Here is a 24,661-nt window from a genome sequence, read left to right on the forward strand (position 1 = left end):
AAAAGAAAAAAACAAAATCAGGGCAGCTGCATTTATTTAGTGATGAAATAGTGACCCCTGCAGGAGAAATTTTCAAACTGTCATAAACATACATCCAACCAAGATCTCCATTTAATTTTACAACTTACTGAGGAATAGTGTAATATTTCATCCAATAAACAAAATCTATTTTTTGGTCAGTTTGACATCTGATACAACAACAAACTCAAGACAGAGGTTGACGTTTCATTCTAACCCAAATTTTCTCAACCTTGAGGGTGGAACTTCCTGTTGGCTTATTGCCTGGCCACATAGGCTTCCAGGAGATGTAAAAGTGATAATCTGATTTTTTTGTTTGCTCCATTTTTTTGAATACTGAGAGACTAACAGAGTCAGTGGTGAAACAGGCCTGCAAAAGACACTTGAAGCTACAGTATGATGCATGCATGGACAACGGTCTGGATCCCTGAGTGTATGTAAATGAGGAGAATTTTCATCTTATACAAGAGGTCTACTGAGTACTCAGAGTGGTTTTCATAGATAATGAAAACTGAAGCTAAATGGGATTGCTTTTACTAAAAGCACAGATGTAGTTCATTCCAGTGAGATTACAAATAATGTTGAACATTACCAATAGACTGACTCTGCTGCAAGATTGCAAATACTGATATCAGTAACTTTGCCTTAAGAGAAGGATCTATTTCGCCGTCTCCCCTCTACCTATCAAAAGAAAGGAAAGGAAGGAAAAATGAATGCAAGATAAAGGGAACAAAATTAAATAAAATGAAATGAAATGAAAGCTACACCTTTAGATATGAGAAGTCAAGACAGACAACTGGTACAATAAACACAAGGAAAAAACAGAGTGTGGATCATCTGTTCATTTTGTTTTGCGGCCAGCTACAGTGGGTTGTTATCACCTCTTTAGTTATATTTGAATCTGATGCTATAATGCTATAATAAAAAAAAAAGGCTGGTAAACATGACAGCTCACATCTACTCACTGTAATCATCACTTTCCACCACAGAGTACGAGGATTCAGCACGATTCCCACAATTCAATTTCTAATACATGTGGCATTCTCTTAAACCTTTCATGGCAATGCTGCATGTTATGTTTTTATTTGTATAGCTTTTTGACCTTAAAAAAACCTAAATCTTAAATGCCCCAAATCTGTAATTTGTAGGCTATTTCAAAAGGTAATACACTGTAAACAAGTTCAGTAATTTAACAACTGATCATCACAGATATTCTGAAGACATATTTCCTGTTGGAGCTGTCAATATTTATTGTGCCATTGTAGTAGGCCACATTCCTCTGACATTGCAGTGTTCATTTCAGTGATAACCATACCTCAGCCGCATCATCCATCCATTCACTCATCCATCCATTTCATTGCTCTGAGATGGACCCCTGTGAATCAGGGTCAGTGTGACACGGTTCTCCTGTCACGCTCTCTGTGTTCGTTGTTGAGAAGCTCACCTTCTGCCTTCACCTTGTACTGCAGAAGAACTGCAAACTGTTGTAGTCTGAGTTTTTGACAGTGTCACATGATAACAAAAATATGCTGGATTGTATTATTTGTATCAAACAGGAAAGAGGGCCTTCTCTTGCTGTCTCAAGGTCCAAGTATTTTGTCTTGTTCTTCTTGTCTTTCAGTGCCTGCATTACAGATTGAATTAAGCAGGTCAAGATTTCTCACTTTTCTCCACTGAATGACTCTTTTTTTCTCCCTTAACACTCAGACATCCATCATCACCTATGTATATTGGGTAAAGAATTTGTCCTTGACCTGTCTTATATCATTTGAAATGATCAAAAATACAAATTTGCACTAATAGGGTTTAAATAAAATCAGATTTACTTCAAGTGGAAAGGACCCTATAATGCATAAATCTAAACAAAACGCTGCTAAAATCTACTTGTCAATAAGATTGACAGAGGGTCGCTGTTCATTTGACCAATCACAATCATGAGAAGACCAGCAGGACGGAGCCCGCAGAGAGGCGGTGGAGAGGACTGCACCGCCTGTGTTTGTAGCTCCGTTAGCTCTGTCACTAAGTTAGTTGACCAGCCTTGTTGTCACAGCCCGCTGGACACACTAAAGCAGTGCAGCTTTGTCATTTTCACTACGACACGGACGAGCAGAGCAGTCGGTGAGCTAAGAAGCATTTCGGGTGGATGATAATAGCAGTGGAGATGTGTAATAAGCTGCATTGGACACTAAGAACCTACCTGGCTGCCAGTCTATCAACTGACAGCTGTCACCGCACCTAGCTGCTCGGCTAGCTGGCTAAGTGAGCTAACGGCTAACAAGTGTTTTTTTTCCGGGCTCATAGCCTGGCTAATTTAGCCAGCCAGCGCTGCTCTCGATTTAGAGTGGAAAGCAGTGACTTCCGCGTAAACGTTAGGTTTTGTGATTTTCTCAACAATATTTGACCCCGCCTGCTGTTCAAACTATGAGTTAGCCAAGGAGCGTTGGAGAGCAGTGTCTGGAATATTTTGAGGTCCAGCTACTTAGCTAGCATTTAGCTTGGAGCTAGGCAGCCGCATTCATTCAATTATTGAAAAGCTGCTAAAGCGTTAACAACAACACCTCAGCGAACAGGGATTAGTCTTTGTTAAGATACTGATACATTTTTAGACTTGACCTCGCTGTGGACAACATCTGGGGGAAATGAAGAAATTTTTTGATTCTCGCCGGGAGTTGGTGAGCTCTGGGCCTGGTTCTGGAGCCGGTGGAGGAGGCGCTGGTTCCGGCGGCGGTGGCAGCTTCATCGGACGGGTCTTCACCATTGGACGCTATCAAGTGACCGTCGAGGAAATTGTCGCAGAAGGTGAAATGTGTGGCTTTCTGTTGTGTGGATCACAAACTTGTCACATAACCACTTTTAACCATATCCACAATCTGAATTTCACCACATTGTTGTGAGGATGGAGAGTCAGGTAACATTAAAGAAGTGGGCCTGTTTTTGTTGGACTGTGGCCCAGCTAGAGTACCAACGTAAAAATACACTATCACCTTTATTATATATTATTGGTGGGAAAGGCGGTGGTTGGCACAAGGCTATACCAGTTACACTATTAGTTGTGAGCAGCCCAGGCAGCTCTTTTGATGTTCATTTCCTTGCCAGGGCCAGTTATTTCAGTCACACTCTTCTTTTGTGTTTTGTGTTTGGTTGCTTCAATGCAATAAACACAAGAGTGAGGAAAAACGATTTCAAGGCTGAAAATTCAAATGTGGGAGAAGGTGTGTTATGAAACTGTCAGTTGTTCAGATTGACCTCTCTTTGCATGACTGTACTCTTTACCTCAAGGCTGGGAGGAACATGGTATGACTGGATTTTCTACAGTGTTGTAAAGGACCAATGATAAGCTGAGTCATCTGTCTTGATATTTACAGAGGGAGTGACAAATCACTAATGCAGATTTAAAAAGTTTGGATGAACAATTTGTTGTTTGTTAAAAGGTGGGAATGGTTATTAGGGTGTAGAGCCACATATAACGTAAACTCTTGACAAGGTGGGGCTTTCATACCACATTTCATAATCTACTGGGGGGCCTGGACCTTTACACGTTATCTTGCATGTTGATTAGCTGCAGGCGAATCCAAATCATTGAGTTCAAGGGTGAGAAATGTTTTAAAGTGTAAGGTGGACTAAGGTGGACCAGAACACAGTTAAAAAGGCTTTGTGATAGGGGTAACAGGTTCCCCTTGGTCATTTGTCTTTGCAAGGAGAGTCTTCCATGCTCTGTTAGCTAAGAGCGCCTGTTACTAAAAAATAGATGAAAGAAGACTGATTAATTCATCAGTACTATAGATGGCCACCATCTGTTTGGCCACACCGTGGCTTTATGAATGGGTTAGACATCTAACCTCAGTCCTACCCTGCACTGAGATGTCAGTGGAATTTGTTCATTTCTGTGAGTGAGGAGGTATTATAGTTTTCTTATCAGTTCTGTAAATACTTTGGCCTTTATACAGACATTCACTTCAGAGAGGCCTCATGCGGATTGGCTGTTGTTTGGCCTCATAAGCAGGAGTTTGTATGGACAGTACAAATTAATCATTTCTCCAAGATTTTAAATCTTTCACAAAACGCTAGTTGGAATGTTTTTTTTGGGATTATATTTTCTTGCTCCGGCAGTGGACCTACTGCTTGCAATCTGACTCCCTCCAGTGTCACTAGACCTATTTATTCAGATGGTTTTGGTTGTAGCCTGGGTTGTTGGTTTCTGTTAGCTTGCTGCTCCAGTTGGAAATGGTGTGTTTTTTCCCTCTGTCTACTGACTTTGTTGTCATTGTTGAACTCTGTTGCCTTTAGCTGCAATAAACACACTTTTCACGATACAGACAAAAGCAGTCTAGGCCCTGAGCTTTTAAAGCTTTTTGGAGCATTTTGACCTTAAACTTTTGTAGCTTAGGGCCTAGATGTACATGCTTGGAATCAAGTCATTTTTCTAGTTTTTATTTGAGACATTTTGGTTTAAGGCAGTAATTTCTTCTCAGTCACTTGTCTGAGTATTTTCAGAGACATGGCTCGATGTCTTAACTGTCAACAACATGTGTTTTCTTTTGTCCCTATAGAGTTTGACATATGTAACATGTTGCATTGTAACAGAAAATGTGTCCCCAATTCCTTCTCTTAGACTACATAACATGGAGCTTCACTCAGTCATTCCCTCATGTGTAAACCAAAATCATCCAGGTTTTAGGCAGAAACTTTGTTTAAGTAAAATAATTTGTCCATGCTAATTTTGTATCCAGTAAATCTGTGGTGCTAGTATTTCATGCTGTCATTGCAGTATCATGTAACCTCACAGAGCATGTTTGTGAACAGCATAGTAGTCGTGGGGACGTGCTGTGTATAAACCGAAGCCTAGATGCTCGTTATTTAAGTTCCATTACACTGATGACAAATGGTGAGTGAACACTGCAACTATTCACTGAGCTTTCCATAGCAGTGCCTAAAGGTGTATTTTTGTGTGCATTTGCTTTAGCGTGCATGCATAAGCTAGAGTGGTATAATCCTGACAGTCAGTTACGGTTACGTCAAGGGGCTGTGACTATTTGTAGCTGTACTTACAGTTATTTGGTCACACTGTCTGCAGAGATTGTAGACCACTGCTGCAACCACTGTTGCTCAAGAAGGCTGCTAATCCTTCTCATTTCTTACAGGCATGTCAGATTAGACTGTGTGAGACAACAGAGGTACAGCTGTCTGAACTCTGACAGACCACACACAGACACAAGACCTGTGTCTCATGTGCTCAGGAAGTGTGTTTCTTTCTCCTTTGTATTCAGCCTCACTGTCATTTAAGTGTGATATTGTCCTCATTGAACTCCACATCTCAAGCACATTGCTTCACTGCTTCTCTGTGTCTTAATAACACAAATTACTCAGCAAGCCTGTGCTCTGCCAGCACCATGTGTGTTGGTGCAGCACTGTCTTGCAGGTTTTTGCACTTCACTGTGAAATTTCCAATCATTGAATGTATAGTAGATGACATCAGTAAAATTTAGATGTGTTATTATCAACAGTGACCCAGCTCCACTCTTTCACTGACAGGGCAGAGCACTGAAACACATATGATTTCAATGTGAGAACTTATTTATTGGCCCATTTAGGCAAGCCTGTCAAAAATGACTTTATGTTGCTGACTCTTGTTGTCTGTCTGTACTTCATTCATTTAGAGCTCAAAGTGATGTAGCCCAGTGCAGTTCTAATCAAACGTCAACCAGATGGATCACATGGAACTGTCCTTGGCTTAGTGATGCCAGCTGGATGAGTCAGCTCAGTGCATGGCATTAACACAAGCTGTGAGAAAAAAAAACTGTGAAGAGAAGAGCTACAGTAACAACAAAATTCAAGCCTTTAATGTGAAAGCTGCTAGATGTTATCAATATAAAATTGAGAGAGGGGCAAATGAAAGCTGAGGCAAGTTCATATCTAGAAGTCATTGAAGATTAAGATTTAGTATAATACAGCTGTCCACATTTCACCAATTTTAGTGCAGCCAAAATACATTACACAAAATTGTGTATTTTCCAATACAGAACATGTACTGTACAATTAATACAAATGTCCATGCATATCTGTTGAAAGATATTCATCTGTGTGGTTGTTGGTGGTTAGTTGGTGGTTAGTTGCTATGGATGTACGCAACTATCGTATAGTTTTCTTATGTGTCAGCATCACTGTGACCAAAGGTGGGATGATGAATTCTCTCACTTCCTTTGTCAGTTTTGTCTACTTTTTCCATCCTTCCCCTCAGCACAACTGCTGACTCACATGGTGCCATTTCAAGCTGCTCTTTACCAGTTTTCCTGTCAGCCTTGCACAACATGCATATAAGCACTACTTTCCGTCATTTTACGTCATGACTGTGATAACATGAAATACAGACAGATATGAACATATTAGTTTAGCAGAGGCCAATGACATTATCCATTAGTCAGCCTCAGCAGCAAGTATTAAGAGACGTGTGGTCAGGTTTTCAACAGAACTGAGGGGCATTTGGCCAAAAGTTGCTTTGTGAAAGGTAAAATTATGGTATCTCATGTTTCTCTTAGAATCACTGTAATTGACTTGCAATATTTGTTACACTAGAAGAGATGTACATAATATCAGCAATATATCAATATATATCAGAAATCGAAACTGAAATTAACCAGTTTGTAATATCACTGCACATCTTAAAATGTAAAAAAAAAAAATATTCAAACAATACAGTCTTGTCTGGCTGTTCTTGTAGCTAAAAGTTAAAAAATGCGATACAGAATTATTTTTATAATTTAGTTGGTTTTGGACTTTTTGAATGTACATGTTCATTCTCTTTTCTTTTTTCCCTCTACTCATTTGCAGGAGGTTTTGCCATAGTTTTTTTGGTGCGGACTCATCAAGGCCTGCGTTGTGCACTAAAAAGGATGTATGTCAACAATGAACATGATCTGCAGGTCTGCAAACTTGAGATACAGATTATGGTGAGTAATATAGTCCAGTAACTGAATTCTGAGTGCAGCAAACTACACTTTCTTTGTGACACTAGGAAGTGGTCTTTTATTAGCGTGTTATTGTACGTTAGTTTTGAACTGAGTGGAATTAACGGCATCAGCAGAGAAATACAGAATTGAAAGTCAAATATTTTCTTTGATTTTGGTCTGAATATGACCAGCTCTTAATGCTTGAAGTCCTTCGTACTTCAAACACAAATTCTGAAAATACTCGTTGACCCAGGAATAGTGATGGCAGCAGAAGGGAGCTCTAGGGTTGGATTGTAGTTAATGCCCATGTAACACAGGGAATTCTGCTTCTGTTGAATTGGCACTTTGCCATTGGACCTCTCTTGTTCGTCCATTTCCCAACTACAGTCCTCACTGTAACTGAAACTAACCAGTTCCAGCAACCACACCCTGGGTGGCATGACTATTACTGGATTGTTATCATCATTACTTCCAGACCTTTGGATAGAAATAGACTGAATAGTTAAAAATCTGGATGAATTTGTAATTTACCACGCCAAATGTTTTTGGGCTGTAAAATCTGTTAAAACTGTGTCTCCATGTTTTGTCATTGTGGCCATTGTTGTTCTATCTGTGTTTGTTTACGCAGAGGGACCTAGTGGGCAACAGAAACATTGTTGGTTTCCTGGACTCCAGCATAACTGCAGTTGGAGCTGGCGATGTCTGGGAAGTCCTAATCTTAATGGACTTCTGTCGAGGTAAATTGGCCCACCCCCGTGCCTTCCTGTCTCTGTTGAATTCAAAGCTCCATCACCCTCGGCTTCTCACAGCATCCTGTTCTGTTCAAAGGCAAATGGTCAACTCATAGCTGTCGTGGTCGATAGAACTTATGTGTCAGTCAATACATAACTGAGTGGTGTTATGAATAGAAAGTTCAGATATTAACATTACTGTATAGTTGTTGTTGAAGCCTCTTTAGAGTAAAGTTAGTAGAGAAACGAAACTCTGTGAAAAAGTTTGGCTGACCTCTTTCAGAAATGCCATGTGAAAAACAAAAAGGTAAAAAACAATTAGATAAAAGTAAGATTTTGTATTTATTGTAGATGGTAACAAAGTTGACAAATCATTTTATCTCTTGTTATAACCTCCAAATAAGAAATTATATAGCAGTTAGTTCTCACGTAGTGGTAGTGTTTATGTGTTGTTCACTACTTTTGATAGTCTAATAGCTGACCTATTTATTTTATCTAGGTGGACAGGTGGTTAACCTAATGAACCAGCGGTTACAGACAGGCTTCACTGAACCCGAGGTTTTACAGATCTTTTGTGACACATGTGAAGCGCTCGCTCGTCTCCACCAGTGCAAAACTCCAATTATCCATCGAGATCTCAAGGCAAGTTTAATTTATTTCCCAATATGCCCATACTCCTACTGCATTAAATAAGGTAACTGATTGTTACTCAAATCGTTTGAAAGGAATTTATTGTGACATTGTTGTTGTTACAACATCTGTCAGTTCTGACAGGTCTCATCTTGTCTTCCTCATACAGGTGGAAAATATTCTTCTGCACGACCGTGGGCACTATGTGCTCTGTGACTTTGGAAGTGCCACCAACCGCTTCCAAAACCCTCAAACAGAAGGGGTGCCAGTCGTAGAGGAGGAAATCAAGAAGTGAGTTTTTCTTTATACCTTCTATCCTTTCTCTAAATAAAGTTGAGAAGCTCACTGGTCTTCTCTTAACACCAGGTACACTACTCTGTCATACCGAGCTCCAGAGATGGTCAACCTCTATGGTGGAAAGGTCATCACAACAAAGGCAGACATTTGGGTGAGAAGGATTGTGTTCATTTCTATGCTACATTATGATGACTATATGATCACATTAATTCACGATGATAATGACATGTGCTTTAGTAAATACTGACATGCTGGAAGCAGAGTCACATTTACATAAAGTGTGTTGACTTTCTTGTCTGTATAGGCCATGGGTTGTCTACTGTATAAGCTGTGCTACTTCACACTTCCCTTTGGGGAGAGCCAAGTGGCTATCTGTGATGGCAGCTTCACTATCCCAGACAACTCCCGCTACTCCCAGGACATGCACTGTCTCATTAGTGAGTAACCTTGTTCATCAGATTATACTCCCTGTCCTACTTACTGCATGTCTAAGCTGTATATGTGCAGTTAACTTTGTCTATGAATTTTCATGTTTCTGACTCAAAATAAATTTTACTTCTCAGGATACATGCTGGAACCTGACCCAGATAAGAGACCAGATATCTACCAAGTATCTTACTTGGCCTTTAAACTGGCTCGAAGAGAGTGTCCAGTCCCAAATGTACATGTAAGTCAGCATGGCCAGAGGAATGGCAGGAGTTTGAGATTAGATTAATTCTCTCAAAATTTAGGCCTTGTTACATATCTCACATATGATTGTTTCAGTTGTCTCCTTGATTTCCAAATGCACTGTTATCGGGGGCATAATGATATTGGAGAAAAGCTATGCTTTCTAGCATTTGCCAGTTGGCTGCACTCCATTCTTCATGCCCTTTTCTAATGTATTTACAAAGTAGCTTGGCACTTGAACATCTGATTCAGCCAAAATACAGCCAAAGAATTATTAAAGTGGGTAATTACTGTGCATTCATGGAAGCTGCAAATCCATACTGGAGTGTAGCGCTGAATCTCAATATTTTCTTCATACCTCACTTATATAAAATGTTTAAACTGTTCGGTTTTATTGTCTTTGATAACTTGGAAATCCTCTTACTGTTGTAGAATTCTCCCATTCCTGCAAAACTTCCTGAGCCTATCAGAGCCAGTGAAGCAGTGGCCAAAAAGAGTCAAACCAAAGCCAGGTGAGTGGCAAGCAAAGCATTTGAGTGTAATCATTATAGGATGCTTTACCCTTACCCATCAGTTCTGTCTTTTCCTTCCATCAGGCTTACAGACCCCATTCCTACCACGGAAACCTCAATTGCACCTCGACAACGGCCCAAGGCTGGCCAGGCTCAGCCCCAGCCAATATCAGGCATTCTTCCCATCCAGCCAGCGCTCACCCCACGCAAGAGACCCAATGTGGCAGCTGGAGCGCCCCAGGCCATAGGTATAAGAGGCTCTGTAATATCTCAATATGTCAGTGTTAAGACCACTGATTATAGAAGCATTCAGTTATGGTTATTTTGTTAAGTTATTTTGGTCATAATAGATTAATATATGCAAAAGAACATTCTGTATTGGACTTAATGAACTGGTCAAGAGTTGTATTCCCAGTGGTTCAATTAGCCCATTCTTAAAAGGCTTTTATGAGCCCTCTGACAGTTTGACAGAATCATCCATCTGTGGCCCACTTATAAAAACAGAATACATGGTGGCCTTATGACACATTAATTACAGCAGTATACCCTTATACTGGGCAGTCCTAACTCACACATTTGCTGTGTCTCCATCTAAGTAGTGTCATCAGAAATGTGATTGCAACTTCAGAAATATAATTTTGACATGATAAATGACAGTTTTTGTCTCCTTTCCAGGTGTTGGTATCGGTGTCCCACCTCCAGCTGCAGCTGCTGTCCAACCTGCTCAACAGGCCCCTGCTGCACAGGCTGCACCCCAGCCAGCTCAGACGGCCAGCATGCAGCCACAGACTACACCACAGCATCACCAGCTCCTCATGAAGCAGCAGCAAGCCTCAGCTTTCTTAAGCCCTCAGAGTAACCAGCAGGTAGGCATCCACTCAAAACAAGAATGGAAGTAATGTTTAGCTGCATTGTTTGCATTTAACTCTCACGCAGTCTTAAGTTTCAAATAAAAATCAGTGTCAGAGTTTTCAACAACTAGTTCCGGGATGTTTAGCCCCAATGTTTGGGGCTAATTTGTGGAATAAATGTTCCTTTACTCCCAGAATATTCCTGCTTTCTTTAAGTGCATTAGTGTTTGATTTTCCACCAATTTCTACTGTTAACAAATGGCACCGATAACTGATTAAAAAGCGATGGCTTGGTTTGAGATGTAATGTTAAACAAAATATTTGCAAGTAGAGTAAATCCACTTTCAAGCAAAGTTCTTGCAGCTGAAAAGCCCTGTATGATGACCTACTTATTTGATTATTTACAAAAGGAAAGGCACTTGGTGTATTCGGACACTGTAGTTGCAGGTGTTTTGAATGTTTTTATTTTAATTAGCAGTACAGACCCAATTTGATTATCAGTTTGTTCAGCTACTCTTGCTTCAATTCACAATTGGTGTCCATGCACACACAATGCAATAACAGACAAACTGATGTATTGAGCTGGTAATGAGTCATAATCTAAAAACACTCAAACACATCTGTTTGACCATGCTATCTGTTTAGTTTTTTGTCTGATGTTTTCATTGTAAGTCTTTAATGGACCGTTCAATTTTCCGTGAACGATAATGGTTTTTTTTTGCCTGTTCCCAGTTTAAAATGTATTTCTGTAAACCCACAGTTAGGTTCAGTGAAGATAAAATGCAACATGAATTCTATTCATCACTTGTAATTTGAAGGCCAAAGCCGTGCATTTAGAGTGCTCCGGATATTGAAAGCGTATTTATTATGGGTTTGTGTGCAGCTCTTATCAAATGTCACATCATCTCGTCTATTTCTCTCTCTCTCTCTTTGTATCTGTTCATCTTTGTTTTCTGTATTTTCTGTTGATTTCCATTGTGGCCTGATGAAAACTAAACACTGAAAAGTATTCTATTCAAGTCTGCTGTTATTGTCAAAGAGCAATAAATCATGACAAAAAATGTATTTAAACTGGACCAAAGTTTGAAACTGAGGCTTCCTCATGATTGGCTGTGGTATTCCTATGTAGCATCAACTGGCACAGAGCCTCCATCACCAACAGCAGCCACAACAAACAGCGTCTCAGGCATCTACCCCGCTGCAGTCCAAAGCTAAACCTGTTCATCCAGTTGTTACCCTGCAACTGCAATACCAGCAGCAGCAGCAGCATGTAGTCCATGAAACAGCAGCTCCCCATCTCACACCTATCCCTGAGTCTGCAGTCATTGGTCCTGCAGCTGATCCAGAGGTTGTGGTAACGTCCTACTCCTGCTGCCGTCTGCTGCTCTTTGGGCTGGGGCTGATTATTAGTTTTTCTCTACCGAATCACAATCAGATTTTTACTCTTTTCTTAGCAGGAATGATCTAAATGTGGCAGAGTTGATGTAGCTGCAAATGCTTTCTTTAATGATGTCTTTATTAGAAAAAATACCATTGCATTGTTGCATAGACACTGTATAAGTCATGTTACAACCAAATGATTTACTTTCACACTCTACACTGCTTCTATCATACTCCAACTGTGTGTATTTTCAGGTAACTTAAATCATGAGGTGCATCTGTTTCTGTCCAGATTCTGTAATGGGAATACTTTCTTCCCTTTTCCATAACTGTTTTCTCTGAGTTGTGGTTTTGGAGGTATTTATAATACATCAACTTCTTCAGATTTTCTTTTCCAACTGATCTTGCTTGGTCTTGGTCTTTTTTTTCTTCTTATGCACTAAACAGATATTGTCTCTGTTAGCATCCATTTTCCCTGGTCTCAAATTCTTCGCCTCTATCTTCTTATTACAGACGGCTGGCAGAGGGATTCACAAAGTGGGCTCCTTGACACCCCCCTCGTCGCCAAAGATGGCCCCTAAGAGTGGCCACAGACGCATCCTGAGCGATGTCACCCACAGTGCCGTGTTCGGGGTTCCAGTCAGCAAGTCCACCCAGCTACTTCAGGCAGCCGCAGCTGAGGCCAGCCTCAACAAGTCCAAGTGAGCAGCATTAACTCCCTTCAGTGATCTGAGGATGAACTCTCCTTTCATGGGACTGAGTGAGCTCAGAAGGCCAATAGACAGTCCATTCATATGACAGAATCCCAAAGGAGGATAAATGACCCTTTTACATCTCAGAGAATCCAGCTTGAGAAGAATCACTTAATTCAGCCTTTAAATAACTCTCTTCACTCACTCTTATTTGCATACATCAGTAGGCCAGAGCGCACAGTCTTAACACCCATGATCAAATTTCACTGTGCACTGTTGCCCTTGTTTATGTTCACACATCTGCACACTACAGATCAGCCAGTACTACTCCCTCTGGCTCCCCCTGCTCGTCCCAGCAGAGTGTGTATCATCCAGGTGATGGTGACGCCCCATCAGCCCTCACTGCGCCCACAACTCAGCCCAGCTGGAACCCCTTTGGGGATGATAACTTCTCCAAACTAACGGCAGAGGAGCTGCTCAACAAAGACTTTACAAAGTTAGCTGAGTGTAAGTTCAGCTTGTTTTCTGCATACTTACGCCTGCTACAATAGTAAATAGTCATACAATCTAAAAATGACTTTGCTGTTCGCTTGTGCACAGCTGCTGCACCAGGGGAGAAGATCACAGGCTCCAGTGAAAATCTTATTCCGGGGCTCAATGCTTTTCCAGGTAAGGCTTTGCTTAATTCTTCTGAGTGTGCTCTCTCATTGCTTTATGTACCATTTGTCCCAGGAGTCTTATCTTTGACTGATATATCAATCATCTCTATACAGTAGTCCAGCCCGTTCTCTTCTTCTGTTGTTCATGCTCTCACATTCCTTCATTTGTTTTCTCCCATCTTTATTCACTGCACAATGTTAAGCTGAAAGATCTGCAGACATCATGAATGCAGGTTCAGTGTTGTTGACTGTCCAGGGCTCTTTTAATGCTCTTTCACTCTCTGACACCACAGGTAATTTTCCTGTCACAACATGACAGAGTATGAGCCATACCTTTGATTCTCTCAGTCCTTGGGCTCTTGAACAAATATATTTCTAGAGCTTACTGTTTTCATTTACTGAGGTAGTTTCCTGGACATCACACTTCCCAGAGGGTACTTTATGAGTGCTAGTTTTGTGGTTGGGATTTGTACACGCTCCTATCTTGTTGACATAGCAAGCAGCCTCACAGTGGCTCCTTGTCAGCTTCCATGAATAGCGGCCCTAGCTACAGCAAGATCGAATCTCATTTGCAGATCTGTGCTTTTGCTGTTGCCTGGTAACGTGAAGAACAAAATCTCCTTTGTTAATTGGATTGCCTTACTGCTGGAGGAGCCTGCTTACCACTATCACTAATAACAAGAGAAAGTTCAGCATGCTGTCTTGTTAAAATGTTAACCCAGCCTTTTATGTTCTCCTCAGTTTAGCCTTTAGCTCTTTTTGGTAGTGCGTGCTTCTTAGCTGTAACCTTCTTTTGTGTAGTTGTTTAAGGCCTGAACTGACAGGATAAAAATGTTGAGGCTGTTACATAATCAGGGTGTGGTTAATCTTCTCTACCCGGCCTAGGATGTGTCTTTGACTCTGTGTATCACTCACTCAAATAGGGTGCACACAAGTAAACACACTGAGCAGCATTTAGAGAGAGAATAGTTTGAATTAATTAAAAAAAATATAACATGCTGTATATAAAGCATTTTGAATATCACGTGTTTGCTATTGATTTTGCTGAGAGAATTAGCTTTGGGACATTTAGGATTTGTAAAAAGCTTTCACCAGTGTTGGCCTCTTTCCTATAGTGAAGAGGGCAAAAGGTCACATCTGCTGTGCCATTTTCTGAGCCAACACATTCCTTGTCTAAGACCCCCACCCCATTTTGACCCATTGCAGTTTCCTGTAAGTATGAGCTGCAGTGTGAAGTCAGTAATTTTTTGTTGCATGCATGGACTGTACTTCAACTTTATCAAATCAGTAATTAACGTACTAATTTAGAGTCTTAAGCTTTTCCTATGACAAAGATTATCACACACATGGAAAAGCCCATTTCACAAAGATGTCATCTGCTCATTTGTCTGCACTGGTCTGAAAATGAGTTGAGAGGATTGGCATGTGGTCAGAGTCTAGTGCAGTGGGACAGTATATGTGCACCGATTGCTGTGGCTTGTTTATGCAATTAAATGTTTGCGGTTGAAGTTCGTCATTAAAGAGAGTGGGGGAAAAAAACACTTTGCTTCAGCATTTGTTTGGCATGATAATGTTGCTAAAGAATGTTTTTTTTTCAGGGGATTTCACTGCACTAACTCATCTTGAGGTATATGTGTGTTGTGCAGAACTAAGTAAACTAACACATCATAAAGTAATTTTATCACAATATTATGGCTTTATCACCCTGCAAGCGACCTGATTTCCGAGTCATGGGAATGTAAAATTACCTTAAAATGTTGACACGTTGGTCTTCATGCACTAAATATTACAAAATTGTAACTATCCTCATTGATTTTGTCTATATATAATTTTTCCCCCTCATTGCTACAGTTTCATATTTCTAGTTTCCCTGCTTCTCTTTCATTTGTGTGCAAAATCCTTCCTTGTTTCCTTTTTCTATCTGCGGCCATCTGTCCATTACTTCTCTCCGTCTTCTCTCTCTCTGGCTCGCTCACAGAGAAGCTGATTGAGGGGCTGAAGTCCCCTGAAACTTCTCTCCTGCTCCCTGACCTCTTAACCCTGGCTGACCCCTTCAATAGTTCTGCAGAGAGCTCCACCAATGGTACCAGCTCTGTTCTTGTCCCCCGCCTTGCTCTAAAACCCCCCGTCTGCTCTGCATGCATCTTCTTGCCTTCCTTCTCCTCTTTCACTCACATGGTCATGAAGTCAGAAAAACCTACTGGAGAAAGGAGTAAAGAAGGCCTTCATCAGTTTTATCTCCACTAAGGCAATCTATTTTCCTCTTACATTACGAGTAATTTCGTAATATTGCCTTATTTTTCCATTTGATGTCTCCATATAGCAAAGGCACAGGTGTGTTTGGACTCACTTATTCCTGGTTTGGACGCCCCCCAAGCCCAGCGACATTCAGCCCAGCCGGAGCTCATCCCTACCAGCATGCCAGGTTAGCAGCCTGGGCCACATAATAGGAAATCTTAGAGTAATTCTTTGTAGCATTTTCACCAAAGGATAATCATCTATCATTGTGGTCCTGTTCCCCTCGTCAACCGTTGATGTCATCTTGACTCAAGTGTTTTGTTTTTTTTTAACAACTGCAGTCACTTTATTTTTTGGTTTGGAAAACACAAAATAAATTTTTGGCCTGTGGCTCAGCTAAGTTCAGTGACTGGAGCAGATGCTTTATTGTAGTACGGGGATGTGAGGTTTTCAAGGGTGTGAATCAGTCTATTGAATGAGAGCATTGAACAGATTTTTCATTATCATTGCTGATCTTGCCCAAAATCCACCCACAGTCTACATTCCTCTGTAATGATCAATATTAGCTGTAGATAACATGTAGGTTTTGGACTACTGCCTCTGACTTTGCAGCACATGTTCTATGGGATTTGTACCATGGCTTTTTTTGATGCTGATGACTATATGCTTCAAGCGCTAAAACAGTGAACTGTCTTACTAACAAACTGCATTTGCCTCTGCTCCTTCAGCTAATAATCTTATTTTTACTGTGACCCCTTGTCCCTCTGGCTTTGCTTCATCCTGTCATGCTGTCTCAGACTCTCTCACTGGGGATGACTCTCTGCTGGGTTGCGATCTGTTATCTCGTACTTCTCCTCATGGAAACCAGTCTGTTTCTGCTGTCCCCTCCTCCTCCTGCTCCTCTGCTCCTCCTGGCTCCGGCTCTGGATCCTGTCTGGAGGAGCTGCCGCCTGGTCAGACAGCCTCTGGTAAGACCTCCCCCTTGCAGCACCCCTCAGCTAGCCTCATGTCTTCCAAGGGTTTTGGCCTGTGAAACCACACCAGACCACAGAGCATTACCATAACAGGAGGGCCTGTTCAGAGAAAATAAAAACTTACACATGTGACACAGACATTGAATTAGACACATTAAATGCCAGCTTCAACAGACCCTTGACTCATTTGTTGAAGAGCCAAAAGCCACCTAAAATGCATGGCTTTTAAATACTGTGACTGCCCTGGCTCCATCTATTTTTAATCAACGTGCATCCTCCTTTCTTTTTGCTCTTTTCTTTGGCTGAGTTAACTTCTTTCCCCCTCCACCATTCCTTCACTTCCTCTTCCCTCACCGCAGACTCTGCTTTCCTCATGTCGTGTGGGGAGAAGGGCAATGACGACGAGTTTGACCCTATTCCTGTGCTCATCTCCAAAAACTCAAATCAAGGTAAGGTTAACAGAATCCCGAGATGAGCACTGACATCCCCTGAAGCCCAGACTATGAGCCACCGAGATGAATGACTTAGCCCCTAGTCCAGTTATAGTAGCTCATTCATATGGCTGCTGATGTGAGAAGTCTTGTATGGGTGTGCTTGACACATTAAAGCTTTTTATCCCATCAAGCTCTCACATTAGTCATCTTTCTCTCCCTTGTGTCTAATGTTATACTCCCAGTGCTTTTCCGCCTTGAAGGTGTTTGGCGCCTTGTAGTTTATCCTGAAAGTCTCCTCATGTTAGAATTGCATTCCCTTACTCTCCCCCTGTAATGATGCAGCTGTATAAAATAATCCCAGCTCACTCTGCCTGTTTCTCTTTCTCTTTCTGCCCCTGTTCATGCATCTCTCTGCTCTGCCATCATTTTCCCCTTATCCTCATCAACTCCTCGCTTTTAATTTTCCATACAACCTCTGTTAATATTACTTATTCTTTTGCTTGTCTTTCACAATATCCCTCGACTCTTCCATGTCCATCTCTCTCTCTCTCTCTATCTCCCTCTCTCTGTTTCTGGCACGTTTCAGGTGGTCACTCGCGCAGCAACAGTGGCAGTTCAGAGTCCAGCATCCCCAACTTGGCCCGCTCCCTTCTGCTGGTGGATCAGCTCATCGACCTCTAGAGGGGGTGGGAGAGGTCGAAGGGGCAGTGTGCAATCCTAACAAAGGGACGGGGGAGGGTGGGGGATAGAGATGGGGAAGCAGAGGCACTTAATGTAGCACCTTATGAAGTGAAACAGAGGAGCCAGCATAGATCGGTTCAGTGGAACCTTTCTCTTTATGTGCCTCAGTCGCCTCAACTCCATCTCTAGTTGCCTGATTAGCTGGTTTCATATATCTCTGCTGGCCGTTGACATTCCCACACTGGTAAAAATCTTTTCATTAATGCCTGAGCATATCGTCTGCTTCTGTCCCGTCTACGCCATGGTTTTCCTCATGCTTTCCTCATACTTGCATTAATATCCCTCATTTGAATGCACTGCCATGGTGATGAACTGTCATCATATGCACATGTTAAAATGCTTGATCACAGCTGCATTGCGCTCACTTTGTGTGCTTGTTCAGGGTCGACGCTTTATTTAAACAAGCCACCTTCAGGCACGCTCATTTGTGTCAGGGGTCTGCCTCCGGAGTGAGGAGTGAAAACGCTGTAGACCTCCTGGATAAATTGATGCACTTTCCTATAAAAGCTTTGAACTCAACTATTGACCAAACAAAGATACACCCTGAGTGAACCACTGAGAGCTGTTTGCACTGATTGAACCAGTTTGTAGAGGAAAAAGCATGTTAGCTAGTCTTTACAGATTTCTGAAACTAATGTGGTTTACTGTGGTGCGATGAGAATTAGGCTGCATTTTTCAAACATTCAAACATAAACTCTGCACCATGTAGGAAGTCAAATCTGTTTGAGTCTGTGCTACTTTTATCATATAGTATACAGTAACCATGTTTTTAAACAGCTAGTTATCCAAGCTAACGTAGTATATGTATTAAGCTTCATAGGCTTCAGCATAACTGTACTGTATATTGTCACCTCTTTCTGGATCTTAAACAGGGTATTATTTCTCCCAAATAACACCTATAAATCTGTTAATCGTGATGATGTCTTGAAATCCTGAAACTGGTGACGTCAGTGTTAACATGGCTGATTAATTCGGCTCCGTTTCCACAGCAGGATGATCACTATCAGCAGTATCTATAACTTATACCAAGACCATTAATGGTATGTGTGCATTTTATAATTACATCTTTTTATGTGCAGGGTCATGAACTCATCATTCATATCTAGGACCCATTGTCAAGATATGCACAGCAGAAATAAAAGGGAATGAAATGATTCCATGCCAAAGCTAATGGAAAGATTTTATTATTATGCTGTATTTACCATGTGTTGGTCCGCTCTCAGGATCAGTGAAGATGAGCAGATTTTTAGCAGCACAGCACTGATACAGAGAGGGAGTTCCAGAGTAGACTTCAGTTATTTTGTGTAGGTTCTGGGCTAACTAATAAGCTTTACATGAAAATCTCCCTCTCCCATTGACGTCCTCTCTGTCTTATCTAGCCAGTCCATTCCTACAACATACCTTGAGGTCACTCAGCCAATGTGACACTCATTTCAGTTAGAGGAGATATTCAGAAAATCCATTATATGTACATAAAATCACTTTTCATTTTTTTTCTCATTTTTGTTCATGTCAAAAATGGTAAAAAGTAGTTTTTTTGTTTTTTTTTAGTGTGTAATATTTAAAGGCATTTCATCGATATGAAAAAATGTGACTATTATTGATAGTGCTTTAGAATGAATGTATGAACTGAGTACCATAATAAATATGTAGAATTTATAAGGATATATAGATTAAAAAAATGTGTACGAAGATGTATTTAAGAGTGCAAAGATGTTGACCCTGTGTCCAAAGTCCCTCTGTCTTTTCTGTCCATTCACACTCAAGCATTTAGCCAGTGCTTTTGGTTTAGATGTTATCATTGATACATGAAACAAAGTGCTTATGACTTACCTGACTGGGTAGTATTTTTAGCTCTCCACTTCTTCACATGGTACTTTTACTTACAAGTTGCTGTATGTTACTGGGATAGAGTTTATCTAACAGACAGTAAGACAGAGCTGATGACGGATTTACTTCCTGATATCTCTGTAGCACCTTTCACCGCTTTCATTTGGCTGATGATTAAGGAAAGGCTTCTTTGGCTTTGAAAAACAGCTGTATATGTTGTATTACAGTACATGTGATCACAGTAACTACATTCTTAATGTCATGTCCCACCAAGTGTTACCTTTCATTCTGGATTTTCTCTAGCCAAGGAAGGTCCGTTGCATAGGCACGTGTCTCTGCTTAAGGTCCATATCACCTAATATATTTACATACAAACAGAAAACAATTTCCCCTGATATGCCATCACTGGTATACATGCTTAAAGTTTAGGGCATGAATAGTTTTCTCCACTGGCTTGTATGATATATTGTGAAGGTTAGTCACAGTCGTCGACCATACCCTAGGAACTGCCATGGGTAAACAGAAATGTGCTTTTATTTTGTTTCTGTCCATCTTGTTCGGTAAAGTCATTTGCATTTGTGTGGATAATCTATGCAATCCTACAATAATGCTTCATGTTCTTATCAGACACTACAGTGCTGTATCCTGTAGAGTTCTTGCCTTGGCCGTAGAGTTTTACTTGTGTTGCTGTGTGAAACTAATGTACTTACTGTGCTGGTTTGGTTGAAATGGTGACAGGCATAATAATTACACTGTTTATATCAAAATGTTTGACTTGAATTGGCAGCAGATGTCCATATGTCAAAGCAGGATCATTATCGAGTGTGTAATTCTATTTTTATGAATTAAGGTTCAAAAAGAGAGACACTGAATAAAACTCATTAATGTGAATATAAATTAAGTCTCTTTGGGTCATATTATTTTATTTTTAGCAAAGGAACCAGCTGACTTTATTGACACTGAAGATTGTTTTAATAATCTGACGAATCCATTTTCCTTCCGGGAACCAAATTAGATTGCAGATACTTTATAATATCCTGTAAAGCTTCTGCTTAGTATTAAACCGTTAGTTAATGTGTGTGCTTTGCACCTTAGAAGTATGTTTACAGCTTTTTGTACAAGCATCATCAAACACTTGTCTACCTGACAACCGTTGTCCTTTGGAGCTTTCCTTCTGAGATTTATAGGAGTAATTTCTAGGTTTTCGTACCTTTTTCTTATCACCTCTCATATCTTAGTTGTTTTATGCTTCATGAATGTTGTAGACAGGTAAAGGGCTTTGGGTCCTCGAATTGTGTTCCTGTTTGTTAGGTTGTACCATAGATAGATTGTAGAGGCACTGAGTTGTATTGTGCAGGATTGACAGCTTTTATTCCACATGATGTGTGACTGTCTCACTGTTTGTTGTTGTGCTTGGTAGTCAGTTCTGACCAGTGAGATGATCTTTAGGTAATTTATCAGTTGGATTAATTTTATTTGGAAATGGTCCGTTGACAATTTAAAATAAACGAGTGTGAGGGGAAATGACCTGAAACAGTAAAACAAAACTGGTGTTTTCCTTTAATGGCTGCAACTAACATCTTCCCAAGAGCTGCCCGTTAACAGCTGCTGCCAACGCTGCTGAGGTAAGACTGATCTGTCTGCTCATCTGTGCAAACCTGTCTGTCCCTAACTACTTCTACTGTTGCCATAAAGGCTCTTAGTCCTTGTTTCCACAGACCTACTGACTCCCTCTGAGCTCTCTACACCTCAACACAATCAATCCCAACTAAAAGCTAACTGTTTCCCCTAACACATGCCACTGTTTTTCAAAGTTGAGGACACTGAACAGCTGTGTGGAAACAAGGTTATTTTATGTTGTAATAGTAGAGCTGGTAGTCTTGTTGTGTCTCATGTGACTTCAAATGTGTCTGTATTGTTGGAGTCTTGTGCTGGTTCCTCACCATTGGGTCGTTTTCACTGATCAGTGGTTTACAGATTTTAGAGATGATGCATTGGTCATACAGTATGTTGTGTATGATTGAGATTTGATGGCCTGCTGGATAAACGGGCAGTTGGATCTCAGATGGGAAAATTTCTCTTTACTGAAAATATATATACCATGTAACGTCTTTGGTCACATTTGATATGCTTTTCTCTATCTCTACTGTCTTACTCAGATCTGCAAGGGGAGAGCAACGGCTATTCTGTGCTCGGGGAGGGACAGGAGACTGAACCTCCAGAAGGAGATTCGAAAATCAACGAGGGCTGCGTGCACTCCAGTGATGAAGAGGAGGAGAAAGAAGTCCTTAAGGAAGAGCAGCAGGATGGGGGAGCCATTGAGAGTCATGAAGCAGCCCATGACTGCAGCGGCTCAAGACCTCTCTTGATGGAGTCTGAGGATGAAGAGGAACAAGGACCTCAGTTAGCCCTCCACTCATCACCGCACTCCAGCACAGTACCAACACAACCATGTACTACCTTCCAACAACCTACTCCAAGCACCTTTGCTCAGAATCATTCCCAGCATGTATCTGTGCCAGCTAAGGGGACAGATGTTGCTGCAGATGTCTTCTCTAAAGCCCCCTTCCGGATTGCGCAAGAGGATCTAGGCGACGTGTTTGCAAATGCTCCGTTTCCACGTGCCGCTCTTGCACCTCAGCAGCAGTTCGACGTATTCTCTCAGGCTCCCTTTGGAAAAAGAAAGGAGGCTACAGGAGCTGAGCCCAAGACCTCATACACTCATGCAGCTGGAGTTCATGCTGTAACCCCTGATCAAGGTGCGTTGGGACAAGTTCCCCCTCAACCATTCCGCCCTCAAGCCCTGGCCAAATATTCCCGACACTTTGAGGGACCTGTGCCCCAGCAGCAAGTAGCAGCTCACAGAGTCGTGTCCAACGTGAGCAGGCAAGCCGCTGTGGCATCAGTCCCTGTTGGACCTCTTCACTCATGGACGTCAGAAGTGAGCGCTGTAGACCCCTTCGTCTCTGCACCCTTTCACATCAAGGCCCCGCAAGAAAAGCCCTGAATGCACACTCAGAGGTCGGGGCAGTGGGCATCAGCGCCACTGAATTATGCAAACTATAACAGGCATACTGCATGCTGTTACCAGCACTGCAGCTGGACTGCAGGCCTGCATGGATCTCATTCTCAACTGGCTCCAATTAGATCTGATAGTACAAGGTCATCTTTACACTTGAATGTTCCATCAGAGTAAGAAAACTGACATCCTTACCAGACTCCTAGTCACTTTTTGTGTTACCTGTCACATTCACTTACCTTTTGAATTGTGCTCAATCCTTTTGGTACGTACATCTACACATAGACGATATGGTGGTCAAGTATTTGATTGTTTTCTTGCCTACCTCAGTTACTTTTTGTGTCATCGCTAAAATACCACAGTAGTGAAGGGGTTTGTCTGAGGCTTTGGCAGTTTTATTTCCTATATATTTGAGCTTTACTGTAAAACTATGATCTGATAACACCTCACTCCTCCATTGTATTAGCTCATAACTTCAGAGAACCAGGAAAGAGGAAAAGACACAATCGAGCACCATTAATGAGTGAAACAGATCTGCAGTCTCTGAACACTATTGTGAGAGTTTTATGACATGATGATTCAGAGGAATTCATCTGTAATTGTATCAAATATTACATTTATAAATTGTCTTACAACTGTGCCCTCCAAGTCAGATGCTGGATAATGATGCATACACGTTTCAAAGATGGCATTTGTTGATATGAATATGTTTTGTTTTGTTTTTTTCTCGCAATCCAAAATGTTTGCATTTTTTGTCTTGTGTATTTTGTGGTCTCTGTCCTGTCTAATGAAAATGGAATATTAGTGTTTGCTCCATGTAATGTATGAACCGTATATAAATGTTAGGCATAGAAAATTCATAATAGTAGTTCCTATGTTATATAAATGTATTAGATCCACTTTTACTTGTTTCTCCTAACTTTATGAGATATCGCTGAAGCCTTACACTCTTACACTCTTACAGTACTTCCCTCCACCACATCAAACAGCATAAATCACATTTGCCTTTTGTGCCCTCCTGAAAAACTGCTGCATTTACATCATTTTTATTGCACTTGCATTCAGCACCAAATACTTGTGTACAATCATGTACAACTTCCTTTTGCTGTCTGCAGTATGCATATGCACCAAGATTTTCCATCCTACTCTTCAGTGCATCTCTATCATAGACATCTCTGTAGCTTCCAAATGTGTAATAACTGTGACTCACACTTACAAACAACCGAAGTGAAAACAATGCTTTCCTGCAGTCACACAAATATCTACAGCACTTATGCTTCACAGTTCCGGTCAGGGATTGTAATAGTAGTATATTGTAAGTGAAATCTTGAGTAGTGACTGACTGATGACATTCCTTTTGAATTTATTTCCATCACCATTTGGAAATATTTTATTGTTGTCTGTCTTTGTGCTTTGTAAAATCATGGAAAACTTTTTGGTTCCCACCAAGGCACTTTTAAGAAAGGGGTTCCAACCTGTTTCAACCCAAAGTCTAAATCATGTATTCCTCTGTTGTAATGTAAAATCCTTTTTTTTTCTTTTTGAAGTGTACAATTTTTTTTTTTTTTTTTTTAAATGCTCACTTTTCTCACCCAACACGTATACATGAAGGTTGCACATAGTCACTGACACAGAGTCAGGGTTCTCTAAGAATGTGTTTTGATTGTGTCACAGCTGTAAAGTTTATTTTGACCAGTGTTGCATAGGAAATCTTTGGAGGATTCAACAGCTGATGATACTGTTGGACAAAAAAGGACAAAAAGCACTCAAAACACTTGTTATGCTGCACAGCCTGCCTTTGAAAACCATGTTGTAAGTCATAAACAATATATTAAATGAATGTAAATCAAATTTTGCAGTTATTTATCATCTCTGAAACACGAATTTGTGAATTGAATGCATATTTATTCAAATACTGTACCTTAACACAGTTTTGAGGCACTTGCACTTTTATGTTATAGTAATTTCTGATACACTACATTTCATTGAACTTTTTACTCCAGTACGTTTACCCGACAGCCAGCATACTAGATTTAGTT

At 40.9% G+C, this 24,661-nt stretch overlaps 1 protein-coding gene across 6 annotated transcripts; it reads left to right on the forward strand.

Annotated features, from left to right (window-relative positions):
• Positions 1–24,473, forward strand: LOC139623904 (AP2-associated protein kinase 1-like). 6 transcript variants are annotated; one of them, XM_071482533.1, is made up of 21 exons: positions 1–2,136; positions 2,625–2,817; positions 6,847–6,965; positions 7,594–7,702; positions 8,196–8,338; positions 8,496–8,617; positions 8,693–8,774; positions 8,928–9,060; positions 9,187–9,290; positions 9,725–9,804; positions 9,889–10,052; positions 10,480–10,670; positions 11,785–12,009; positions 12,549–12,736; positions 13,041–13,234; positions 13,328–13,396; positions 15,365–15,469; positions 15,710–15,811; positions 16,422–16,592; positions 16,958–17,047; positions 21,763–24,473. In XM_071482533.1, exons 2-21 carry the CDS (start codon positions 2,658–2,660, stop codon positions 22,608–22,610), a joined length of 3,399 nt encoding a protein of 1,132 aa, XP_071338634.1. In that variant the 5' UTR covers positions 1–2,136; positions 2,625–2,657; the 3' UTR covers positions 22,611–24,473. The 6 variants fall into 6 exon arrangements, with proteins under 6 accessions (XP_071338634.1, XP_071338635.1, XP_071338637.1 ...); XM_071482534.1 differs by lacking the exon at positions 15,365–15,469 and having other exon boundaries at positions 2–2,817; XM_071482536.1 differs by lacking the exon at positions 15,365–15,469 and having other exon boundaries at positions 2–2,817; positions 11,785–12,003.
• Positions 24,474–24,661: the final 188 nt, after the last annotated feature.

Source organism: Trachinotus anak, unplaced genomic scaffold (genome assembly GCF_046630095.1).
Source record: "Trachinotus anak isolate AG129_WGS33_773 ecotype Australia unplaced genomic scaffold, CSIRO_AGI_Tana_v1 ptg000008l, whole genome shotgun sequence".
NCBI classification, from domain to species: domain Eukaryota; kingdom Metazoa; phylum Chordata; class Actinopteri; order Carangiformes; family Carangidae; genus Trachinotus; species Trachinotus anak.

Bases quoted from the DNA above. Each gene is read 5' to 3' on its own strand.
- LOC139623904 (XM_071482533.1), top strand. From the start codon at position 2,658: ATGAAGAAATTTTTTGATTCTCGCCGGGAGTTGGTGAGCTCTGGGCCT. The intron at 9,805-9,888 runs GTGAGTGGCAAG...TCCTTCCATCAG, and splicing joins AAGAGTCAAACCAAAGCCAG to GCTTACAGACCCCATTCCTA. The intron at 13,397-15,364 runs GTAAGGCTTTGC...GCTCGCTCACAG, and splicing joins GGGGCTCAATGCTTTTCCAG to AGAAGCTGATTGAGGGGCTG.